This window comes from Thrips palmi, unplaced genomic scaffold (genome assembly GCF_012932325.1).
Source record: "Thrips palmi isolate BJ-2018 unplaced genomic scaffold, TpBJ-2018v1 HiC_scaffold_7, whole genome shotgun sequence".
In the NCBI taxonomy this organism is placed as follows: domain Eukaryota; kingdom Metazoa; phylum Arthropoda; class Insecta; order Thysanoptera; family Thripidae; genus Thrips; species Thrips palmi.
In genome coordinates, this window is record NW_023144634.1 from 2,477,457 (window position 1) to 2,502,959 (window position 25,503).

Here is a 25,503-nt window from a genome sequence, read left to right on the forward strand (position 1 = left end):
CTCCGTGCCGCCTTCCAGACTCAGACGCCCTTTCAAAACCACGGCACCACGGTGCGGTCCTCCTCGGTGCTCCTCGGCGCCTTGATTGGTGTCCCCGTCCTCCCCCTCCCCCTCCCCCGTCCCCGCGGGCTGACCGCGAGTGACCACAGTGCAGCGGGGAGCCCGCCCGGCCCGGAGATGAAATGCTGGCATCCATTGCGGTGGCAGGGCGTGGTGTTGCGCGGCAGGGCACGCCACGCCATTGCTAGGGACCGAGGCATGGCACGGCCTGGCACGCCGGGGCGTGTTGTGACGTGACCACTACATCAACGCCATCAGACGCCTAGCTCGGTGAGGTCGGGTCGGGCTACCCCTGGCCTTCCCTGGCCTCGGTCCCGCCAGGCCTTGCGCCAGGCCGCCAGGCCGCTAGGCTCAAGGGTCGCGAGGCCCGGTACACTGGACTACGCCGGCCTGCTACACTGGACTACACTGGTGAACACACACGCCGCCGGGCGTGCGAGTCGGCCAGCCCAAGATACGCTGCATTTTTCATCATTCCGGCAGAAAATTAAAAAGATGGCCCGGCAGGGTGTATCCAGGGCGGGGAATGCAAATGGAAGGAACGGCAGCGAGCAGGTGGAGGCGCCATGGCCACCACCATGGCCACCATCACGGCCGCCACCATGGCCGCCACCACCGCCGCCACCGCCGCCTCCATGGTCGACACCAGGTGCGGCTCAGATGCTCGCACCCTGTTATTATTCATGGTGGAGAAGAAGGCGCAAGCGCCACTCGAGTTGCAGCGGACTGATTCCGTCTCACTCGCGCAGCAACACGGTTCACCCCATGAGTGTGACAGAGGCAGATGATGCTTTTCGAATAGAAACCTTCTAGGGCGTATGTGGGTTGATTGCGGGGGAAATTGGCCTCAAAATTTTGTGCCGCACCACCGTAGGGCCCGTAGGGCTACTTAGAGTGGCGTGGGGCAGGGAAGAGCCAGCCGTGGCGGTCGGTCCCGCGGGGCCACAGAGCCACAGAGCCACAGAGCCACAGGGCCACAGGGCCACAGGGCCACAGGGCCACAGGGCCACAGGGCCACAGGGCCACAGGGCCACAGGGCCACAGGGCCACAGGGCCACAGGGCCACAGGGCCACAGGGCCACAGGGCCACAGGGCCACATGGCCACAGGCCTACAGGCCTACAGGGCCACATGGCCACAGGGCCACATGGCCACATGGCCACAGGCCTACAGGCCTACAGGGCCACATGGCCACAGGCCTACAGGCCTACAGGGCCACAGGGCCACAGGGCCACATGGCCACAGGGCCACAGGGCCACAGGGCCACAGGGCCACAGGGCCACAGGGCCACAGGGCCACAGGGCCACAGGGCCACAGGGCCACAGGGCCACAGGGCCACAGGGCCACAGGGCCACAGGGCCACAGGGCCACAGGGCCACAGGGCCACAGGGCCACATGGCCACATGGCCACAGGCCTACAGGCCTACAGGGCCACATGGCCACAGGCCTACAGGCATACAGGGCCACAGGGCCACAGGGCCACAGGGCCACATGGCCACAGGGCCACAGGGCCACAGGGCCACAGGGCCACAGGGCCACAGGGCCACAGGGCCTGCAGCTCGGCCCACGGCATGGCCGGGCTTGGCCTTCGGGTAGGGCTGCGGTGAAGGGTGGATTTCTGCAGGAAAGAGGGAGGGAGGGGGGCGTTGGCAGGGCGCTAGTGGGTGTGGCGCGTCGTGCGTGCGGTTCGCAACAGCGGCCTGCCTGGTGGGGCTGTGCCGGGCTGCGCGGCGGGCGGCGGGTGGCGGGGGTTTGTTCGCACTGTTGGGTAGCACGCGAATTGATTTCAAAGGGCCCGCCTCGCCTCGCATTCGAATGTATGCCAGCCATGCCAGCTGCGAGCTCCGGGCTGAGCCGAGCCGTCCGTGCCACTGCCACTCTTCGCCGAAGCGCGCCGAGGCCGAGGCCGCCTGATCGGGCACGTCCCGACCGGGGAAACGGGGAAACGCACCGCTGCGGCGGCCGAGGGGGCCGAGGCCGGTGCTGTTGGGGCGCAGGGCCTCGCGGAGCCCGCAGCTCTCTGAACGCTGCCTCTCTCGCACCCACAGAGCGGCTCCGCCGGGGTGCGAGAGAGACGGAGCAAAAGTCCCGGACAGCCTCGGCTCGGCCCGGCCCGGCCTCAGCCCGGGGTCACTGGTTTTCACAGTGCCGTGCCGGCCGGGCCTCTCGATACCTCCATAAGAGCGGCAAAGTTGCCAGCCGAGAATGCGGGCCACGCGCTGGAGCCACGCCGGCCGCTCCCAGCGCTCTAAACTCGCCCGGCCGCGCGTCTGCAAAGTTTTTGAGCACCCCGTGTATAACCTTTTGTGGCGAGCTGGTGTTATTGTCTGGCGGGATGTCAGCGAGCCGCGCGGAGCCGGACCTTGGCCCGGCCACCAGCAGACACCGGCAGGCCCGGCGGCCACCACAACGGCGTGGGGTGTGGCGGGGCGGGGCGTGGCGTGGCGGGGCGTGGCGGGGTGGGGCGGGCGTGGCGGGGTGGGGCGTGGCGGGGCGGGGCGGGGCGTGGCGGGGCGTGGCAGGGTGGCCCGCGGGGACAAAAGGCGTGCGCAACTAGCCGCGTTGCTGCGTTGTTTCGTCCAGAAGGCCGCGTCCCGTCCTGCGCGCGCTGCACAGCCACGACCAGGGCGCCAGCAGACTGATTTCGAGAGTCGTTTTATCATCGCTCTATCTCTCTCGCACCAACACGGGGCGTCCAATAGTCTGCAGAAAGCACGAGGACTGTCTCTAGACGGCCGCAGAGGTTCGTGTGATGTGGTGTGACGGCAGCTTTGGCTGAATTATGCCAGGGGGTGGAAACGGGGCTGATTTGGCGGGCCTTGGCTGCGGCGATGCGTGCACGGCCGTTTTTGCCGTTTTCACCTCTTTACCGCGTTAGTTGGTAAACCACTTTCCAGCTGAAGTAGTCGTCTTAACGACAAAACCTCAACGCGTACTTAAAGAGTAAGGTTGAAGGATCAGCAAATAAGCTCCTTGGGCCGAATTGATACTTACAAAATGAGATATTCACATTTTTGTAACTTGTTTACATTTTTTTCGGCGTTTTCAGGCCAGAATCGCCGCGCCCGAACGCGGATGAGCCATTTAAAACAAGTTACAAACATGTCCATGACTCGTCCTGTGGGTTTCAAATCTTCAAAACGGGCTTATTTTCTCGAAGAGACAACATTACTCTAGAAGTACACGTGCAGGATTTGTGCATAAGATGTCTACTTTAGCTAGAAAGTGGGTTTCTAGGAACCACAAAAAAACAACAAACAACGGCCGTGCACGCATCGCCGCAGCCATGGCCCGCCAAATCAGCGCCGTTTCCACCCCCTGATTATGCCTTATCTCTCTTATCGGACGTGTGGAAAAAATTAAGATAGGCTGACATTTAATCTCCCCACTCTCGTTCACACCATCACCACCAGCGGCCTGGTTATTTTCCAAACAGTGCTTTTTTCGTCCCTCTCTCGCTCTGTCCCACCTTTCCGGAGGGGTGCGAGAGAGACAGAGCGACTTCAGGACGCCGCGGCGCACTGTGGGCCAGGCCAGAGGACCCGTGGGCAGGGGCGCCGGAAGTGGGGTGCAGGGTGGGCAGGCTGCCCCCCCTGGAATTTGGCAGGGGGGGCATCGCCCCCCCTGGACTTTGGTGGGAAGCTGCGAAAATCGAGCCAGGCGGGCGGGCACCGGTCGCGCAAAGTATCTCCACAGTGAGCGGCGAGACGCGGCGCGGCGGCCTCTTCCCCCTCCCCCTTGAATTGAATAATTTATATTAGTATTAGGGTCAGTTGGAGCAATTATAGGACACGGGGTAAAAATGGGACAGCATATTCCAAGGGGTACCCGACTCAAGATAATCATTGCGCGTCTAGTTGGTAACCAGTGAAATAATCAACATCATCCAATGAAATGACAATCATCAGGGGGTGGAAACGGCGCTGATTTGGCGGGCCATGGCTGCGGCGATGCGTGCACGGCCGTTGTTTGTTGTTTTTTTGTGGTTCCTAGAAACCCACTTTCTAGCTAAAGTAGACATCTTATGCACAAATCCTGCACGTGTACTTCTAGAGTAATGTTGTCTCTTCGAGAAAATAAGCCCGTTTTGAAGATTTGAAACCCACAGGACGAGTCATGGACATGTTTGTAACTTGTTTTAAATGGCTCATCCGCGTTCGGGCGCGGCGATTCTGGCCTGAAAACGCCGAAAAAAATGTAAACAAGTTACAAAAATGTGAATATCTCATTTTGTAAGTATCAATTCGGCCCAAGGAGCTTATTTGCTGATCCTTCAACCTTACTCTTTAAGTACGCGTTGAGGTTTTGTCGTTAAGACGACTACTTCAGCTGGAAAGTGGTTTACCAACTAACGCGGTAAAGAGGTGAAAACGGCAAAAACGGCCGTGCACGCATCGCCGCAGCCAAGGCCCGCCAAATCAGCCCCGTTTCCACCCCCTGCAATCATACTTGCGGGGATTCAATCACTTTTGACAATTTTTGCGAGACCACTGCTCCCAAACTATCAGCGATCAAAGCCTTCCCGAGGCGGGGCATGAAAGAGTAGGGTCTTTAGGATAGTAAGGCGTCGAGGGAGGCCTTTGACCGCAACTAAATTGGATGCAGTGACCGCTCAAAGTCAGCAAAAACGATGATTTTTTGAAATTCTTTCACTTTTTGACCATTTTTGCGAGACCACTGTTCCTAAACTATCAGCGGTCAAAGCCTTCCCGAGGCGGGGCCTGAAAGAGTAGGGTCTTAAGAATAATAAGGCGTCGAGGGAGGCCTTTGACCGCAACTAAATTGGATGCAGTGACCGTTCAAAGTCAGCAAAAACGGTGATTTTCTGAAATTCATTCACTTTTTGACCATTTTTGCGAGACCACTGCTCCCAAACTATCAGCGGTCAAAGCCTTCCCGAGGCGGGGCATGAAAGAGTAGGGTCTTTAGAATAGTAAGGCGTCGAGGGAGGCCTTTGACCGCAACTAAATTGGATGCAGTGACCGCTCAAAGTCAGCAAAAACGATGATTTTCTGAAATTCATTCACTTTTTGACCATTTTTGCGAGACCACTGCTCCTAAACTATCAGCGGTCAAAGCCTTCCCGAGGCGGTGCATGAAAGAGTAGGGTCTTTTTAAGCACCTTTTTTGGTGGGGGAGGGGGGTAATTAAGAACGTAGGATTTAAAATTGTTTGCCCCCCCTGAGGAAATACACTTCCGGCGCCCCTGCCCGTGGGGGCGGCCAACCCTCAAGAACCGTTTTGAGCTCCAGAGTCGCTAAATGGGACACGAACCGAACATGTGACCCCCCCAATGAACTCCTTGTTCAGAGAGCAATCCATTGGTGGGGTCACACGCTCGGTTCGAGCCCTGTTTAGCGACTCTGGAGCTCAAAACGCGTCTGGAGTTTTGGCCGCCTCCACCGATCTTCTGGCCCACTGTGCGGCGTGAAGCCACCTCGCCGGCAGACAGGCGTACGCGAGGGCCGTGCGGGCGTAGGGGTGGCACTGCTCGAAGGAGAGCAGTGTCAACAGGCGCGAAGGCCGAAAGGTTGGGCAAACACGGTCGCCTCGCCACGCCACGCCGCCCCCGCAGCCCCCGCAGCCCACGCACCAGCCAGCGAGAGACAGGTAGAGCGGCCGGGCCCGGATTTGTCGGGACACTCCACGCAAACATGGCAATATTGGTGCAGCCCAGCTGAGCGCGTCGCAACGCGTTGTTCCAAAGCGGGGCTAAGTGGGACCTGTCAAAGGCTCCGTGGCGGCGTCGCCCTGGCAGTGCTGGCAGTGCGGGCACGCCCGGCCACTCCATGGCAACGGCGTCGCGCCGCTGATTAAACGGACGCGAGTGTTTCTGGGAATGACGGCGCGATCAATTACCAAGAGCGAGGGAGACAGAGACGGCGGCCCTCTAATGCCGCGAGCGCCGCGAGTATCGAGATAATTTGTCATATCGGAGCCGTTTCGAGTGCCGGCCCGCCACGGTTCGAGGACTCGCTCTGACGAGCGCTGACGTCACGGCGGGACAGTTGGCGGAGACAGCTCGGCCGGCTGGCGTCCCTGAGGAAGACGGGGACATCGCCGGGACTCGCGACTTCGTGGGATAATTGTCAAATTTGCCCTTTTTTGTGTGTGCATGTTTTGGAAATCAGTGATTTTGAATTGATTTTGAATTGGTTGGCATAAGTCCCCCTCCCCCCCACACAAACGCAAACACCCACCCACACCTACTCTCTCTCTCTCTCTTCTCTTCTCTCTCTCTCTCTCTCTCTCTCTCTCTCTCTCTCTCTCTCACACACACACACACACGTGGGCGCGATGCAGTGTTTGTCTCGATAAGCGAAGAGGCAGGATAAGGATGAAACCGGTCCCCACTCTCGGCGTGGCGGCGCGTGGCGAGGCCGTGCGGTCGGCGCGGCTGCACCGGTGTGTCTGCCAGAGTCCCCAGTGGTCCTCAGTGGCTCCCCAAGGCCTGGCGTGCGTGTGTCGCAGTGTGTCGGACACTCCCAGTGCAGCAGCAGTCTGCGGCCGCCAAGCAGAGGCTGGACTCCCGGACCGCGCGAAGCAACGCGAAGCCCTGCCGGACAGCAGGTCGAGATTCAAAGCCAACGAGCTCGGGAAATAACCGGTGGCCGCCATGTCCGTGATTTACCGGCGATCCATGGCTTATCTCGACAAGTTCGTGCCGCCAAAATACGCGCCGCTGTGGAACCACCCGGCAGGTAGGACTCTACCGCCCACGCATGCCGATCGGAGCGACCAGCCGTGGCAACACGTTTGGAGCAGTTTGGAACGCTTGCAAACTTAGTGGAGGATAGACTGCCGATCGTGGCTCTGCTCTAGCGCCGCTCTAGCGCGCCACCCTGTTCTGTTTTTGGCGGACGTTACTTGAATCCCATCCCAAAACGCCATCCTTGTTCGGCCTCTGTGCAAGCGGTACAGTGGGCCGGAGCACCGCACGAGGTGGGTCAAAGTCCCGGACGGATTTCGAGCTCCAGAGTCACTAAAAGGGACTCGAACCGAACGCGTGACCCCACCAATGGATTGCTGTCCGAACGAGGAATCCATTGGTGGGGTCACTCGGTTCGGTTCGAGTCCTGTGTAGCGACTATGGAGCTCAAAACGCGTCTAGAGTTTTGGCCGCGCCGGTCTTCTGGCGCGGTGCAGCTCGGTGGTGCTTCCCCGCTCCGCCGCGCTCCGCCGCGCTCCGCCGCACCGCGCTGGCGTCGTCGTAGCTCCGCGGGGGGCGAGGCTGCGCCAGGCTCCGCGAGGCGCGTCGCGCGGCTTTGGGAACAAGTTTTGGCGCCGAGCAAGGTTGCGGCCGGGCGCCTCGCGCCTCGCGCCCCGCTGTCGCGCGGATTCAGACTCGTGCGAGGATCAACATTCGTGATAAACAGCATCTGTTTGTTTCGCAGCCCGGCCCACCTCGCGCTATTCGCCCCACACGCTCATTCAAATAGCGCACCTGTCGGATTGTAATTAAGCTCCATTCACAAATTACGGCATCGTCGTCCCGGCATTGCGTGTGTGGCATTGATGGGGCATTCATCCCATTTCATACCAGGGCAGCGTGCACAGGAAATAAACAAAAATGTCTCATGAACGACGGTTTAATGTTTTTATATGAACGAACGAGCAAATGGATGAATGGATGAATGAATGAATGAATGAATGAATGAATGAGTGAGTGAGTGAATGAGTGAATGAGTGAATGAGTGAATGAATGAATGAATGAATGAATGAATGAATGAATGAATGAATGAATGAATGAATGAATGAATGAATGAATGAATGAATGAATGAATGAATGAATGAATGAATGAATGAATAATTGAATGATTGAATGAACTAATACGAATACTTTCCTTGTTGCAGGACCGAAAACGATCTTTTTCTGGTCGCCGTGGTTCAAGTGGGTGAGCCTTCAGAGCCTCCTCTGCTTCGAGTCCTAACGCCAGGGCACCGTCTGACGTTCCTTTACCTTTCAGGGGCTGGTGGTCGCTGGACTGAGCGACTTGAAGCGGCCTGTGGAGTCGGTGTCGCTGCCGCAGTCGCTGGCCCTGTCGGTGACGGGCCTCATCTGGTCGCGTTACTGCCTGGTCATCACCCCCATCAACTACAACCTGTGCGCCGTCAACGTGTTCGTCGCCATGGTCGGCACGTACCAGGTGCAGCGGGCAGCCAGGTGAGTCCCACTCCCTGGCCCAACAGAGATTACTGAATTCAAGGACCGCATTTAAGGTATTTTCTTCCTTGCGTTGTTTTAAACAGATACCAACTGGCGCTCCGAGACTCGGAGCAAGCCGCTGAGATGTGAAGCCATTTCATTTTCTCTTGGATAATGGTGTGGCTGACCCTAGCACCTCTCAACAGTACAAATGCTTTAGGAACTTTGCATGCCCCCAACAGCTGTGATATGTTTAGTTAGGTAAAATAAATACCTTCATTGTGGTAAATCTGTCATCTTCATCGTTCCTTTCCCCATCCGGCCCACATGCTACTCCTTGCCCGGAGAGCCAGAATACGACAGATTTGCGGTGAGTTCAAATTTGGCGCGGAGAGGAACAGGCTGAGAACTGCTGAGACATACCCACCCGCAGTGGCAGCATCATATAGCCACCCGAAGGATTAATTAAATTTAGTATTGAATTCCCGCATGCTCAGCGCATATTCATTTATGAAAGTATAAATACCCCAAGTCACATACGTCATCTTCATTAAAGTGTTCCTTTGTAAAAAGTTCGTTGCGGTGCTCTGTTAGGGTTGGTATCTTGGACCTTTCCCCAGCCTTGTGAGGTTACGTTCGAGGCGTGGCGTAGCTGGATCAGCTGTTTACCCCAACCCTTTCCGAAATTGTCGAATCGAAAAAGGTCCTGCAGGAGTCCCAAAAATGTCTGTCATTTATCGGGGAGTCGTTTCCGCGGTGGACAAAGTTGTCCCAGCCAAGCTCCAGCCGCTGTGGTCTCATCCTGCAGGTAATTAGTTTCAAACTTGTTCGGTTTTCATCGAATATTAATATGACCCTTTGTCCTACGAGAGTATTTCAAGGTTAGAGCAATTTGTAAAACCTAAAAAATGGTAACAAACGATGAAATTTTGATTCCTTGTTTGTCTCCGAAAACCTACGAATGCTCACAATTTTTTTGTTTGCTGTCAGGACCTAAAACTATCTTCTTCTGGGCACCAGCATTCAAATGGGTAAATATCACTGATGCTGACTCTTGTTTTGTTTTAGTAGCAGACTTTTGCCATTTACCATTTACATTTACATGCAACAATGGTTGTATATTTGCTGCAGGGCTTGGTGATAGCTGGAATAGGTGACCTCTCAAGACCTGCCGACAAGATTAGCTTGCCTCAGACTTGTGCTCTCAGCGCCACCGGTCTTGTATGGGCACGCTACTCTCTCGTCATTATTCCCAAGAACTGGAGCTTATTCAGTGTAAACGTGTTTGTGGCCATCACGGGACTGTATCAGTTGTCAAGAGCTGTCAGGTAATATTATCAATCCAATGTAAGTGCTGACCAAACATCATCAACTGATGCAAGTATTTTAATCCTACCCTTTCATGTTTTAGGTACCAACAAAGTCTGAAAGCTGAAGAAGCCGTCAAAGCCTAATTTTCTCTCTCCATTCCGACTAACTAATTAATATGTTTTACTGTCACAGTGTACACTAAGGCTCAGCAGGTAATTTTTAATTTCTGAGTTTTATTTATTTTTAAATATTTATTTTTGTTTGTCTTTGTCATTTCTTTTCGCTCTCAATAGTTGTGGTTTAAATCAGTGCTGGACACTGCATCAAACCCAGTGAGTTCAAAAATGTCCCTATAAGATAAATACATTTTTGAATGTAATACTATTGTGTTCAAGTTCAAGATGGTTTATAGTGTCAATCTTTCTGTTTTGTATTGTTATTAATTCTATTTAAATTGTACAACTTATATCTGTGATGAGTGGCATCTTGTTAAGTATAGAGAATGAAGGAAAAAAAAACAACAGTGTTCATTGTTCAATATTTACTAATGTGGAGAAGACGAAATAACGTTTTGTCTGTCACATTTTGAGTCAAAGAAGTTACTCGTGAGACTTTCATACTGTACTGAAGATCTTCCATCAGCCTAGTCTTTTTCATTGAATATGATTACTGGTACAAATGATACAGACATTGTAGCATTCAGCTGAATTTCTTGATCTGTGTCACCCCTTTTTATCTGATAAATTAATGACTTAGTAGTTTTATCCAACAGGTCGAGGAAAATCTAACAATTTGTGTTTCTTTAGGCATGTAGTGGTGGCTTGCCACAGTATTCATTACTTGTCACGCAGCTGAGTACAAGGACCTCAAATGTTCGTTGATGCTGTTTAATAAATGTTATAAAATAGTGGGTTATCTGCATTTCTCTTTTATGCATGACCAAGACCAAAGTTGGTGACTGAATTTGGGGCTACCATTAATGACAACAATACAATCAATAGGCATATGTTCTTTATTGATTTCCATATATGACTGTCTAATACACATTCTCTGCTTTCCAACGTATTTATTGTATAGGCCTAAGTGGGTATTCTGCTAAACTATGCAAAACATGAGAGGCTTCAATTACCGACCAAGAAGAACCACCGTAATGTATATCCTCTGAAACTTTTAAGTTAATCCTAACATATTAACATAATTCAACAAAATACTCCATGATCACCACTTTCATTCATTTCACAGCACATCACATCAGTGTGCCTGTAGATTTGCATATTTAACAGGATAAATAATATACATTTATAAACATAACAGACTTGAAACCATTGACTCTCAAACACTACATCTTTTCACATTATGTACAAACAAAAAAATAATGTTGAAGCTAAAAATATTATTGTTTTAAAAATATAGCATAAGTAATGCTTAAGTCAACAAAATCAAGTACAAAATTAAAATAACGTAATGCTGAAATAAAACCTCAGGTAGGCTGATAAGTAACTCCTTAACCATAGTGCATATTTCAAACCTACAAAGAAAACTGATTTCTGCAGATTACAGAAGAATAAGATGAAGACTTTTAAAAGCCTTTTTCAAATGCATTCCCAACAAGATAAAAGTATGAGAAAAGAAATTCGTAGTTACATAAAAATGTAAGTACAAGACCCAACAAACAAACAATCTGAAAACATTGCAGACATCAGCACGCACTAACTTGACATAATTGCAAACAGCAAATCTGCACAGAGACCTTTTCTCCATAAAATACAAGGCAGATAGCAAGTGATAACCATATCTAAGGGGAAAAAAATCAAAGAGGATTTGTAGATTGACTTGATCACAACTTTACTTCCTTATTGCTAACTCCCAACTAACGCTCTTCAAAGTGGAATTTTACAGGTGATATACACAAACACTTTTAAGCTTGGCTTAACTAGCCAAGGATAAAGATTTCTAAGAAAATTTACTTCGCTTGGCAATGCAGAGGGAATTAGACAATAATGTATGATACACAAATAGCACATGCACAGAGGCATTGGGCCTTTGGAATGTATCTCACCACTTAAAAACGATACCTTTACAAATAAATAATAAGACATTTTTTTAGGTCAAATAAACACATGCCTCTGATAAGGCTGTCCTGTTCTTCAAAAAGCTATACAAATATAAGATGACACCTTGAAAAATATTGCACTTGGTAAGCCAATTTATAATCTTTCTTAACTTTAGGTCGTTCCACAGTAAGATATTCCTTCACAGGAAACAGGTATACAATAGACAATGAACATTATGGAACCCTAAGGTGGGAAAAATTGGAAAGACAACAATTTGCAAAGTTTTGTGAATATCTGATAAAGCTACTAATAGATGAAATCAAATTGACGAGTATGTTATGATATGGGAGGATGTGGATACCCATTCAAAATGCACCGGCAAATGCAAACTATTGACTCAGTTTGGTATGCTTTTTAAAGACCACAGCAAGCAAGAAAAATATTTGCTTTAATCACATTGAAGCACATGATTACAGCATGTATGCAAATACTACAAGCTTGAATCAGTGCTTGTCTACATTGTAACTACAGGCCAGCTATTACATGTTATTTATACTATAGTCCTTTAAAGATCAACACTCTTTGATAATTTGTTAAACGTTCAGTCATATAGAAGATATATCTTATGCACAGTTGATCATAGAGAGAAAAGGCAAAAGGATAGCAGATACATAGAGGTAGAACCTTTTTTTTTTTCAAACTTTATGTTTTTATTGTAGCTTTTCTTGTAACTTTTCCAGTCAAGAGGGATAAACTCAAAAGCCAGCCAAACGCACAAGAATAAAACTCAAAAGGAATCAAATGGAACAATTATTGAAAGCTCTTAAAAATATAACTACCTGACAAATCTTTGGGTGAGGTGTTTCTTCACACTACTATACATACCTAATTTATTTCTCAACTCAGTGTCAATACTAACTGACAGGTAGCACAAAATTCTTATTCAGAATGTGAGTGATTTCTATCTTATGCTAAAGCAAATCTTTTGCTGGGAAAGAAATACTGACATTGCAGATCCAGAGAATGGAGCAGCAATACTGGTTTGGACAAAGTGCTTGGATTAAGCAGTCGTTTCAGTCAGAACTTAAGAACTTTTAGATTACTATCCACTGCATTCTTATCCATGAAGAAATGCATGTCCACCCCAACACCAGATAAAATGAATAATAAAATAACTGCGCCAAAAACAGGGGAAAAAATCCCCTCACAACAAGAAAAGTGACAACACAGTTCAACACTGCACTGGAAATTGTAGTATTGGCTGATTGATTCAGGAATCCTCTGTTCAGTTAGTAGGAGTACATACAATACACATAATTGCTGCAAGGCTCACAATAAACTCACAGCAAACGATACAATAAACTTGAGATATTTTGACAACACTTAAAAGAAGGTAGACAATACAACCAACTGTTGTAGAATAACAGACTACTTCAGATCTGTTTCATCATCCAACATATCTTCAATCTGGTTTTCCCAGTTACTGGAATGTGTGTTTTGACTGTCATTGTCTGCGACTACTTCATAATCCTGCAGTTCTGCTTCCAATTCCTTCTCCCAATCTTCTTCTGGAGTAGCGACGATCATTAAGGAAAGGGAAAATTCAAAACATAAATTAAAAAATAAGGTAGATAATAAAAATATCTTGTAGAAAGATTGCTTGGCAACTGATGCATTAATGCTATAGGGTGATTGTGTTGCATCAAATTGCATGCAAGACAGACACAAAATATTTCAAAAGAAAGGCACTACTGGCTACAGACAAACAAACACAATAAATTAAATAAATTAATGGGATTGGGGGTCTTGCAAAGAACTCAAATTTGCTTAGCACTATCTGCTTGTATGCCCAATATGTAATGTAAATGTAGTTGAGTTTGGCAGAGGTCGAAGAGTTAAAATAATTTTAAAGACATGCAGACAGGAAGAAACATCAACTTCCATTCAAAATGACCAAGTAAGGTAATACCTTAGAAATGTATCACTGTTGTGTGTGACAACACCCTTGGTCTCGTAATTACAATAACATATAAGACTATACACACACTAAAAAACAAATTCAAAAAGATCTAGTGTGTATTGTATTGTCACTCTTAGCACATCTTATAAAGGCAGGGAAGCATTCAAGTTCCATACAAAAGATCTTTGATCATGGAAATGAATCAAAGCTCATTATTATGATTTCAATTTAGTCTTCACAATCCTCATGCCCTCTTCACCACATCTTGTATAAGAACATATGAGGACATCAAAAACGAAAATTACAAATACTACTTAGAGCCAAAAGGATCCAGTCTCCACTTTTATTGTGATATTTTCTTCTTATGACCCACATTATCCCAATTTTCAGTAAAATTCAATGTTCCTTTGTCCGTTACAACATTTTCAAAATGTGAATAAACTTGGCGTTACTTCTCACAGTGCAGCCAGAAAAGTTTGCCCTTTCAATACAAGCAAATAGGACTTATGACAATAACTTCAGCCAGCACTGTCTGAAACAAAAGCAAGATTGTTCCTTGCCCAGTATGCATGACATTTGATCAATCCCCTTTCTTTGATTTCAAATATTTGAAAACAGCAAATTAAAGCACATGCAATGAATAAAACAATAGTTGCATACAGTTACTGTTCTTTCACTAAGCTTTGCTAGCATCAACTTGACCAACTTATCTCAAACCACACATGCATGAATTATGAAAAATGAAATTTTTTGAAAGCTTTTTCACACACTGGAGTATTAAAGACATGCTTGAAAGCAAGCGAAACCAAAAAAATAAGTGAAAAGGACGGTAATGAAAAGAGAACAGAAAGAAAAGATACATGAACATAAATAATCATAACAAGGGCCTAAAAATTAATAAAAAATTTAAATTAATGAGGGAAAACTTGGGGGCGGCAGTGGGAGAGGTTTGGGGAAGGTTGAGAGGGGTTGGAAACTCATGATCTTAGCGCCACTCATCTCATCTTCTTCTAGGCTGTGGAAGAAAGAAACAGAAAGAAGATCTTTCAGTGAGTGAAATGTAAGTTATGATAAATTTCAAGTGCAAAAGATTCCCAGAAAGGACAGTTTTCAGGCCTTTCAGAGGACTCTAGCAACATTTTTAGCAAAACAGATGTATCTTTGGCACTTGAATTAATAAAAACCATTTTTAGTTTGATTATGATTCTTTCAAATCTACATGTTCATGTCTGTGATAAGGTGCCACAGATTGACCACAAACTGGCCCCATGGAAAGACTTTCCACGTATTCATTATGTAAGTTCAGCACAAACAAAAGAATTTAAAAAAAAAAAAAGGATTTGCAAAGGCTTTTTCTTTGTAGACATGGTCAAAAAAAAAGTTAAGAAAAAATAAATTGGCATGTAACTTAAACTTTTTGGTAATCTCATAATCTAAGGCACCTTTCAATATCAATATGTGGAAAAAAAAAGGTACTAATTAAAGCATGCTTAAAGACGAGCAATTTAGACCTACTCTATAGGTATCCACAAAGGCCATTGCTCAAATGTTTTTTGTAATGGTGTTAAGACAAATTGACGCTCCTATTCGAGCTAGTTCAGGACAGTAAGTTGTATGCAACATTCAAGATGCAGTGGAAGCAAAGCAGGCAGGGAACAAAGCTGATAGAATGAAGTCTCCTATAAGTTTGTATGCTTCGGGGAGACTCCACAAAACTTATGACTTACCTTTATGCACAGGTTCTAAGCCGAGTATACGCATGCCTTCTCGTACTTCCTCTAAGTCTTGAGAGCTTGCTACAAAAGTGTCTGACACAAACTCATGTGTGGGACTCTCAGCATTGGTAGAAGACTCGGGCATGTAGCATAAGGGATCCTCCACATGTACAGGTGGTGCAGCTACTCCAACAAGCATGAGCATTCAAATGAAACAAACAAGACACAAAACTATAAATAAAATCAATACATTCCACTAAAAATACAACAATAATAAAAATAAAAATAATAGAAAAGCAAACTACTTAATTACAATGTATCATGTAGCATTAAGTACTCAAAAGTATGTAAGATTCTGAGATGTTTGATGGAAAACACATTTAAATTGGATAATCTAAATCCAAAGAGGCTTCTAGAACAGTGGGTGAAGAAATTACAGGAAGCACTCTACAGGTGTAGTATGTAAGATATCATATTGTCATGAGCCCAAGCAAACTCAATATTACGTATTCTCTAAACCTTCTAAAAGCGTAGCTTGATTTACATTTAGACAGGCTGGATTTTGTGCACTGTTACTGTTATTTTTCAACACAACTAATACTATATGCATTCTAGTAGGAAATTTTGAAGGCTCAACTATATTGATAAAACCATTTAGCTCTCAAGGGAACAAACCTGCAGGCTCAGCATCTGTGCTGCTGGTGCGAGAAGCTGAGGCACCCCCTTCTTTGGCCATGGACGACAGTTCATTTGCTTGGCAGATGAGGCTAACTCGGTAGAAGTAATTACGCCAGAAGTTTTCTTCATTGATCCTGCACAGATGACAAGCAGAATGTACCGTCAAAATTTGGAATAAAAACACTGCAGTAGGTGACAATGTAGGTTTCAGAATTACTTACACTTTGGGGACCAGTTCAAACCTCATTTTCTCAAGGTTTGGATCTTCTGCTAAAATAGCTTGGGCAACTGGGTACGTCACTTCGTAGTCAAAGTTAAACTCCACGCCCGCGGGTGGACTGCGCACGAAATTCCGTCGATCCTGGGGCACAAAAACGACGAAACAAGTCAGGATAAGGCTTGTAAAATTAAGCAGACGGTTGACAAGAAAAGGGCAGGGCACTACCGTGGACAGCGACAGGCACTCCTCCTTTAGAGACTCCTCGTTGGGGCAGCCGACCCATGGCGGCACGGCCGCCTCGGAGCCTTTGCTGTTCTTGTCCTTGATGAAAGCCTCCTGCTCCTTGTTGAAGTCGCCCAGCAGGTTCTGCAACAACACAAGGTCCGTTTTAACGACGTCAACCATTTAGGCAGTCACTCGCTCTCCAGGGGGAGCCTGGCGGGCCTGGCGTAGCTCCTAGCTCGGCGAGTAAAGGAGGGAGCCAGATAGAGAGAGAGAGAGAGAGAAGAGAGAGAGAGAGAGAGACAGAGAGAGAGAGAGAGAGAGAGAAAGAGGAACTCGGCAACGGCAAGGAAATATGAAACCCCTGGGCTACGAGCGAGAGGGGAGGGAGGGAGGGCAGATCCATGTACCACAGAGAGTAGCACTGGAAGAAGCAGCAGTTTACACAGACACCTGCCTCTGTGTGTGTGTGTGTTTGTACGCGGGTATGTGCACTGCATTTGTCCATGCATGTGCGTGTGTGCATGTGCGCGTGTGCGGGTGTGGTGTGGGGCACTCACGCCTGGTCGTAACGCACAGACGAGCAGCAATTTCCCACACGACAGGAAGATGCACCGACAGTCTCCAAGACATAAAGACCCCGCGCAGTAACGGGACAGCAATTACTTCGCTTATGCAGCGCGCATGCAGCAATGCGCGACAATGGTGTCTGGAGGGTGGAAGGTTTCCCCGACCAGGGTGTGATTCGAGGCGACCACTTTGTCAGATAATCATGTAGGAAGTGTCAGGTTGTGATGTCAAGTGTCAGAGGTGTCGGATAAGAGGGTTCCGAGCATATCAGGTCAGTGTGCAACACGAGGGTGTCAGATTTGTCAGATGAGGGCGTCAGGTTGGCGAGGGAGTCGCTCTGCCCGGACCGACCGGCCGGCCAGTACTTGTCCTTGGCAGTGTTCCCATGCCGGGAGTCCGGGAGGGGAGGGGGCTTTGCGCCGCTTTGCGCCGCTTTGCGCCGCTTTGCGCCGCTTTGCGCCGCTTTGCGCTGCTTCGCTTTGCGCCGCTTTGCGCCGCTTTGCGCTGCTTTGCGCGCTTTGCGCCGCTTTGCGCGCTTTCGCTGCTTTGCGCCGCTTTGCGCCGCTTTGCGCCGCTTTGCGCCGCTTTGCGCCGCTTTGCGCCGCTTTGCGCTGCTTTGCGCCGCTTTGCGCTCGGTACCGTTGGCGGCGCCACGGTGCCACGCCAACGCCGCCGCGACCCCTTTGCCGCCGCGTTGCCGCTTCCGTGCACTTCCGCGCAGAAGCCGGCGGATCTGCCTGGCTGCCTGGCTGCCTGCCTGCCTGCCTGGCTGGCCTGCCTGGGGCGAGTTCTCGCTTTCACACTTGACATCGGAAATTTGGCTCTCCCACGCGTTCGGCATTCGGCGTGCCGTAAGAGAAAGGCTAAATCCACCACACGCGCACGCGCGTTGTTTGGGACGCGGTTGGGCGCAAACGACGTGCGCCATCTTTCATGACGTAAACAGACTGATCCCGAGACACGTTCACGTCGCTCTGTCTCTCTCGCACTCATAGGGCGTCCAGAATAGGTGCCAGAGGGACAGAGCGTCGAAAACGACTCTCGGAATCAGTCTGCAGACCCAGACAGTGGGGCGGCCCTGAGCCGCGCGGCCAAGGGGCGGAAATTAGGGGCAGCTCATCTGAAAGCCATGACCGGGCAACTTAGACTGCGGCAGCACGCACTGCATGTGGAAGGGCGGAGGAGTGGATATGAGGGGGAATGGAGGAGTGGGAGTGGAGTAGTGGAGGGGTGGAGGAGTCGAAGGATGATAAGAAAGGAAGAGTGCAGGAGTGGAGGAGTGGATGGGTGAACTGGTGGAAGGATGAACTGGAGGTGAACTGGAGGAATGGTGAACTGATGGAAGGGTGAATTGGAGAAAGGGTGAACTGGAGGAAGGGTGAACTGGAGGAGGGGTGAACTGGAGAAAGGGTGAACTGGTGGAAGGGTGAACTGGAGGAGGGGTGAACTGGCACCGTTGGACTGGAGGAAGGGTGAACGGGTGGAAGGGTGAACTGGAGAAAGGGTGAACTGTTGGATGGGCGAACTGGAGGAAGGGGTGAGCTAGTGGAAGGGTGGATAGTCAGAATCAGAGTCGACCTGCACCCTGGCCCTGTGCCCTCGCTATGCCCTCCCTGAGCCCCGACCTTCACCTCCGCGCCCTGTGCCCTGCGCCCCCGCGCCCCACTGTCTGGAGCTAACGACCACCGGCCCGCCCCGCCGCGCCCCGCCCCGCCTGGAGCACTGACTTGCGCGCCATATGGGCCGCCAAGCGGCACCAAGCGGCCAACAACGGGCGGAGCTCCTCGACTGACTGTCGAGGCTGTCGACTCGCAGCGTGCATTTTTCACGTGTTCACCTGCCCCGTCCAAGTCCGGCCGGTCCGGCGCGCCTGGTCCATCTGGGCGTCTCGGATATTCAATATTCATTCAGGTTGAGGCGGGGGCGGGTCAGGACTATGAATTAGGGATGGCAGGGATGGGCCTTGTCTCGCTCCAGCCCACGCTCCGACCAAGGCTTCAGCCGAGACTGTGCACAGGGGAACCCTAGGTCACTTTCCCGGTGCATTTAGCAGGCAGACAGGGCAACGCGTTCAATCCCGAGCGAGGGTTCCAAGTACACAATCACCTCTCGAGTCGACTTTCCAGACAGGGTTCAACGGTGCCCGAGAAACACCCCTCTCACAGTGCCGCCCGTTGGAAGGTTTCGTACTCGTTCGCGCTGCACCGCCGCGGAATGGGATTGCTTCCCGCGAGAAACACGGACCTCGGAGGGAGTTTAGATAGGTGTGTCCGACTATAGAATATAGCCTGCGCGCGAGGCAGCGGCCGGGCACTGGCCCTGCACTCCGCCGCACCTGGCCAATGGTTACAGTCGGGCGCACGTAACAGTTTGGCCATGGGAGAGGTTCAAAATACTGGCGCATTTATCATGCCGTGCTCTCATTCTTTCTGGACGGCCCCGTAGGGACGGCCCCGTTTAGGGACGGCCCCGTTTAGGGACGGCCCCGTTTAGGGACGGCCCCGTTTAGGGACGGCCCCGTTCAGGGACGGCCCCGTTCAGGGACGGCCCCGTTTAGGGACGGCCCCCGAACGGCACACTGTCAAAAAAATAAAGTTCAATCGACTAAAATTTAGTGGATTGTACAAAAAAAATTTTGTCGTTTTTAGGGCGACTAAAAATTAGTAAATTAAAACACGCCAATCGAGCATGAGTGGACAGTAAAAACGACCAAATATTGTCGAATAAAACAAAATTTAGTCAAAATTTTGACCAAAATTTAGTCTTTCCCCTTTAGTCGGCTCTTGTGACGTAAGCAGCGGTGACGTCCCCCATTTGGAGACTTGATGACGATTTTCTTAGTTTAGTTGATTCGACTCCTCGAGATCCTTTTAAATTACTAAGAATGCCTCCTCCCCTTGGTTGAAGAAATCACGTGACCACACGACCTCCCTCTAAATGTGACGTCAGCGCCCCACAGGCACTGACACTAATTAGAGAGTCGAAAAATCGGAATTTTGAGGGTGTCGAACACGCATACCCCCGCCGTGCGATAACGCTAACCACTGCGCTACCGACTTATGAGGACGGTCGGCCAAGCGCGCATCTTGACGGCCTCGCAGGGTGGGCAGCGTTTATACGGCACCCTTTAAGGGTTTGGGAAACGCCCTAAGAATTGGGGGTTTTAGTGACGGCCCAAAACATTTAGTCGACGTTTAACGGCCCCTTTTGGGGCCCCCAGGCGAACGGCGCTGCGATGGACTCGACTCGACAGTTTTGTCCGGCCGTTCGGCCGTCCGGTGCCCCAATTTGGTGAAGCCCCTATCTCCGGATGGATCACGCGGCCTATCAGGTCAAATTTCCCTCATCTTGGCAGGCAGCTCACCGCCCCGTCTTCGGCCGTCTTCGGCCGTCTTTGACCCGGCTGGGCTCGCCGCTCGGCGCAATCGGGTCGGCTCAGATCGGCTCAGCGCGCCCGCCCCTCGGGGCCGTGGGGGCCCTCGGCCCGTCCATTTCATAAAGGGGCGTGGGGGCCCACTGGGGGCGAGACTGCCTCCACCTGCCTCGATAAAGGATGACAATGTAACCATCTCAACCGGCTCTCTGGAGACTCCCAAGCACAGCGGCGCAGTTACAGTGTCGCTGCGGAAAGACACGTTACAGTGTCGACGGGGTAGAACACTTTACAGTGTCGATAGGGAGGGAAACATTTTACAGTGTCGACGGGGAAGGACACTTTACAGTGTCGCGCGTGGCCGGGGGAAAAACACCTCATCCCGCAACTTGTCAATAATTCCCGACATCCGCCCACTTCTTACTCCCCGTCGTCGCGGGTTTCGTCGCGCTGTCTCCCTCGCACTGCGCGCGCACCCCACAGAGCGAGAGGAGGGCTTCATCGTCGGCTGGTGAAAGTTTCACCGTTCGGCGGTGCGCACTGATTCGATTCCATTGTCCTCCCTCACGGCCCAGCAGCGCCGGCAGCCTCGCCAGGCTGCCTCTTTCTGTCTCTCTCGCACCTGCACGTGAAGTCCCTGGAGGGCGAGAAAGACTGCTCGGCTTGAGCCATCAGGCCGCTCCGCCACTCGACACAAGTTAAACAGACCTTCTTCCAAGTCTGAGCCGACCGGTGGCGTCACAGCGCCGAGCCCAGCGCACAGTGGGCCAGAAACCGGCGCAGGCGGCCAAAATTCGAGACGCGTTTTGAGCTCCAGAGTCGCTAAATGGGGCTCAAACCGAGCGTGTGACCCCACCAATGGATTCCTCGTTCGGAGAGCAATCCATTGGTGGGGTCACACGTTCGATTCGAGTCTCATTTAGCGACTCTGGAGCTCAAAACGCGTCTCGAATTTTGGCCGCCTGCGCCGGTTTCTGACCCACTGTGTAGCGCAGCCTAGCCTAGCGCCTGTCAGACGGAGGGTAGGCACGCCCGCGCCGCGCGCGCGCTCTGCGGGCTGCATACCCGCACTTCGTCGGGCGCTCGCACCGCCTCGACTCACCCCCCAGCGCACGTTGGGCGTTGGAGGACAGGAACATGCATTGCTTGCCAATACGTGGCACTCTAGGCACTCTAGGCACATGCAATGCCAAATTTCGGCAGGCTGGGGAGTATTTCAGGGACAGGCTTACCAGCTTTGAAATTCAAAACGGCTTGCCAAACTTGCCACAGCGTTTGCAGTGTGGCTGTCCATGTTTCGCCCCTTCGCCAGGAGGTCCTACCTGTTGAAGACGAGGGCAGCTCAAAGCGAAGGTGGTGATCTCGTTAGATCGCTTTGGGCCGCTCGGCTCCGTGCCCACTCCGTGCCCGCCCCACCCAAAGCACGGCTCGGCGGCCCGCTCAGCGGCCTCGCATAGTGGGCCAGAAGACCGGTGCAGGCGGCCAAAACTCTAGACGCGTTTTGAGCTCCAGAGTCGCTAAATGGGACTCGAATCGAACGTGTGACCCCACCAATGGATTGCCCTCCGAACGAGGAATCCATTGGTGGGGTCACACATTCGGTTCGAGCCCTGTTCAGCGACTCTGGAGCTCAAAACGCGTCTGGAGTTTTGGCCGCCTCCACCGGTCTTCTGGCCCACTGTGCCTCGGCTCGCTTCGACGCCGCCTAATGGATCGAGGAGATGGTATCGGCATCGCGTTCACGCGTTCGCGCCTCGCAGCAAGGCAGCAAGCGGATTCCAAGAAAGGGAAGGGGAATCAGCTCCTCCGGCCAGCTCAGTGGATTTGCCAGAAGACCGGCGCAGGCGGCCAAAACTCTAGACGCGTGTTTTGAGCTCCAGAGTCGCTAAACAGGACTCGAACTGAGCGTGTGACTCCACCAATGGATTCCTCGTTTGGAGAGCAAGCCATTGGTGGGGCCACACGATCGGCTCGAGTCCCATTTAGCGACTCTGGAGCTCAAAATGGGTCTGTGATTTTGATCGCATCCACCGGTCTTCTGGCCCACTGTGCACCGCCTCCCTCGACACCGTGACACATTTTTCTCGAGTTGCCATTCAGCGGGTAGCTGCGTGTGAGGACTTCTCACATCATCAAACTTATGCCATCACGACCGTGCGTGCGCTGCGGGGGCGTTCGCGGGGGTCGTTCGCGGGGGGCGTTCGCGGGGGCGTTCGGGGGGGCGTTCGCGGGGGCGTTCGGGGGGGCGTTCGCGGGGGGGGTTCGCGGTGGGTGTTCGCGGGGGGGGTTCGCGGGGGGGGGGGGGGGGGGGGGGGGGGGGGCGTTCGCGGGGGGCGCGCGAGGGCCCCGTGGGTTGAAGGGGCGGGCTCTAGGGCTGTCTGAGTCAAGGGCCATGACGCCGCGTCGCGTGACCTCCATGCCGTCCCGGATATGGCCGACTTGGAATCAGTTTCGGGTCAAATCCAGGCGATCGTCAACCAGGGCCCTCTGCCGGCGGACACGCGAATGAAGCCCGAATCCCTCGGCTTCTTTGAACCTCGAGCCAACGTCACGCCAGTGGGACCTGCGTCGATAGCCCTGCCTCGAAAGTTAGCCGAATTCTAACCAATTCTAGCCCTGCGTAGCCCGGCCTAATTAAGACCTCGTTCCGGCGCGGCCGCGGCGCACTCTCTGTCGCACTCACCGAGCATCCCGTAGACAGAGAGAGGGAGAGAGAGAGAGAGAGAGAGAGAGAGAGAGGGAGAGAGAGAGGAAAAGGAGAGAGGGAGAAGAGGGAGAGAAAAGGGGAGAGAGAGAGAGAGGGGAGGGGAGAGAGAGCGACGAGGCGACTCGCTTTAAGAGGCCGAAGAGGCGGACGAGTTGACAGAGGCACCGCAGCAACTTGCCGCCACTTGGCGCCGCCCTGGGGCGAGGCCCTGGGGCCTTGGGGCTTTGCACAGTGGGCCAGAAGGCCGGTGGAGGCGGCCAAAACTCTAGACGCGTTTTGAGCTCCAGAGTCGCTAAATGGGACTCGAATCGAACGTGTGACCCCACCAATGGATTGCTCTCCGAACGAGGATTCCATTGGTGGGTCACATGATCGGTTCGAGTCTGTTTAGCGACCCTGGAGCTCAAAACGCGTCTAAGTTTTGGCCGCCCCCACCGGTCTTCTGGCCCCTGGCTTTGCCGGGCTTCGCCGGCCCGGCTCGACTCCTAGTCCCCGAGTCACCAATTCTGGACCAATGATTTTTTCCCGCGGGGAGGGGGCCCGGGGGGGCGGTTGGGGGCGGGTTGGGGGCGGGTTGGGGGCGGGCCGGGGGGGGGGGCTTTGCCTTGCTCTGGGACACTAACTTTCCCCTACCCCCACAGCCCTTCCGCCACCACACGGCGGCCACCCCCCCCCAGTGGGTCGGGGGGAGCGTCGGGGAGCTATTGATTGAGGCAGGCGAGAGAGCGGGGGGGAGAGAGGGCGGGCGGGCATGGCGGGGCGTGGGGGGGCGGGGGGGGGGGGCGCGGGGGGCGGCGGCACGAGACGAGGCTAGGCACAGCATCCCCGGTCCGGCCGGGCACGTCCAAGTCGTCCAAGTCAGGCTCCGCAAAGCACGCGCGTCGCAAAGCGTCGCACAGCCAGTGTGATTGGAAGGCAATCTGCGGTTCCGACGGGAAAGAGGTGTCTCACAAATTTCTCTCGAGACACCCCCGCCTCTCTGTCCCCCGGGGGGTTCCCCGTTCGCGAGCGAGGGGGGCGGAGCTGGCAGTGTGCCAACGCCGCGACTATTACACCAGGCCGAGGCGGAAACCGCACCGAGTCGTGACAAGACTCGAGCGACTTGCACTCGGCCCATTAAAATTCTCATCAGCGAAAACAATAGTCTGAGCCGAGCCCTCCGGCAGCGCGCACCGCCAAAACGGGACTCGGCTAGAGCTATCATGGGCGCCCCGCGCGCCCCGGGGGTACCTAATAAAAGGGGAAAGGTGCGCAGTGGCCCCAAACCCCCCGCTCTTTAGGCCCACCTCACTGCTGGCGGGTCCCCCAGCTTTCCCCCTGGACCGAAGCGAGACGGAAGACTTGCCACAGGTGGGAAAATTTCGGAGTATCCGCCCGGGTCTAGTCGATGTACGCCACACAGCTGAACCACCTACCCCCCCCCTTTCCCGTTTCGATATGATTTGGGGCCTCGCCGCGCCAAGCTGCTAAAACCGGACTAAACTTGCAGAAACACGTGCGGGGGGGCCACCACTCTCTTTCAGGCGTACACAAGATTACGGGGTTACGGGATATTTACCAGGGATTACGCGTGAAATTTTCGAAAAATTTGGGTTTGAAAACGTTGAAAAACTCAAAAAAGTTGAAAAATGACTAAAAAAGTTGAAAATGACAGAATTTTTTCAAGGGTTACGTGATTACGCCATGGATTACCGAGATTACCCGCCAATTTTTAAAGGGTTACGGGGGGGGGGCCCCCCCGAACACGTGGCCACAGTGTGCGCGGCACCAAACGCCCGGGGGGCGGAAAAACCCAAAAGCAAACAAAAAGGACAAGTCGGGGCCCCCAAACATCGCGGATGACCGCGCAAGCAAACAACAAAAAAAAAATTGTTTTCCCAAACGTCAACGCGCAGAGGGGGTGTTGAAAGTAAAAAGTGCGGCGCGGTCTGGGGAGAGAGCGGGGGGTAAAAAGCTACGCGAAAATGCGATGCAGCGAGGAAAAAGGGGAGAGAAAGAGAGGCAAATAAAGCAGGCTGGCAGAGGGACCCCGGGGGTTTCACAGACATGGCAGGGTCACCCTTGCCGGGGAGGTTACCGGCTAAAAGACAGAAAGGGGGGGTTTGTACACAGGAGGAAGAAAAACGAGCAGGCAGTTCGAAGCCACACAAAGGCCGACCCCACGGCCAGGGGGCAGGCGGGGCCAGCCGGGGCAAGCAAACCTTTAAAACGACTCCCCGCTGAGGCCCCCGCCCGGTTGGCCAAGGGTGCCCAAAGGGGGGAAAGAAAAAACCCCGCTACACGTGGAGTTTTCGCTGTTTTTCCGTGCCCCCTTTTTGTTTCATTTCAAACCACCCAACAAATTTTTTCAAGCCCCAACGGGAAGCCCGTTACCGCAACCGCCACATGACAAAGGTTCCCAAAACCCGCAAAAAATTAAACAAAAATTTTTACGTCAAGAATGACCCGGGGGGAGGACCCGTGAAGAAAAAAAAAGAATAAAATAAAA

General features: G+C 52.1%; 3 protein-coding genes across 8 annotated transcripts in view; 2 read left to right on the forward strand and 1 right to left on the reverse strand.

Moving 5' to 3' along the window:
* Positions 1–6,431: 6,431 nt before the first annotated feature.
* LOC117652507 (mitochondrial pyruvate carrier 4-like) lies at positions 6,432–8,494 on the forward strand. Its single transcript, XM_034397471.1, has 4 exons — positions 6,432–6,760; positions 7,914–7,954; positions 8,027–8,223; positions 8,310–8,494. Exons 1-4 carry the CDS (start codon positions 6,676–6,678, stop codon positions 8,353–8,355), a joined length of 369 nt encoding a protein of 122 aa, XP_034253362.1. The 5' UTR covers positions 6,432–6,675; the 3' UTR covers positions 8,356–8,494.
* A 293-nt stretch (positions 8,495–8,787) lies between these two features.
* Positions 8,788–10,426, forward strand: LOC117652508 (mitochondrial pyruvate carrier 4-like). The gene is made up of 4 exons (XM_034397473.1): positions 8,788–9,013; positions 9,196–9,236; positions 9,337–9,533; positions 9,617–10,426. The coding sequence occupies exons 1-4, from the start codon at positions 8,929–8,931 to the stop codon at positions 9,657–9,659; spliced, it is 366 nt and encodes a 121-aa protein (XP_034253364.1). The 5' UTR covers positions 8,788–8,928; the 3' UTR covers positions 9,660–10,426.
* Positions 10,427–10,510: 84 nt separating this feature from the next.
* LOC117652504 (synapse-associated protein of 47 kDa) overlaps positions 10,511–25,503 on the reverse strand; it is a 30,751-nt gene continuing 15,758 nt past the window's right edge. For 3 of the 6 annotated variants that reach the window (XM_034397464.1, XM_034397465.1, XM_034397463.1), the window contains 5 exons: positions 16,369–16,509; positions 16,145–16,284; positions 15,921–16,057; positions 15,258–15,428; positions 10,511–13,138 (listed from right to left, as the gene is read on the reverse strand). In XM_034397464.1, the coding sequence (XP_034253355.1) occupies positions 12,999–13,138; positions 15,258–15,428; positions 15,921–16,057; positions 16,145–16,284; positions 16,369–16,509 (729 nt within the window). In that variant the 3' untranslated portion in view covers positions 10,511–12,998. Of the gene's footprint in view, positions 14,546–15,257; positions 15,429–15,920; positions 16,058–16,144; positions 16,285–16,368; positions 16,510–25,503 lie in introns of all 6 variants that reach the window. The other 3 variants (XM_034397466.1, XM_034397467.1, XM_034397468.1) reach the window with 3 other exon arrangements.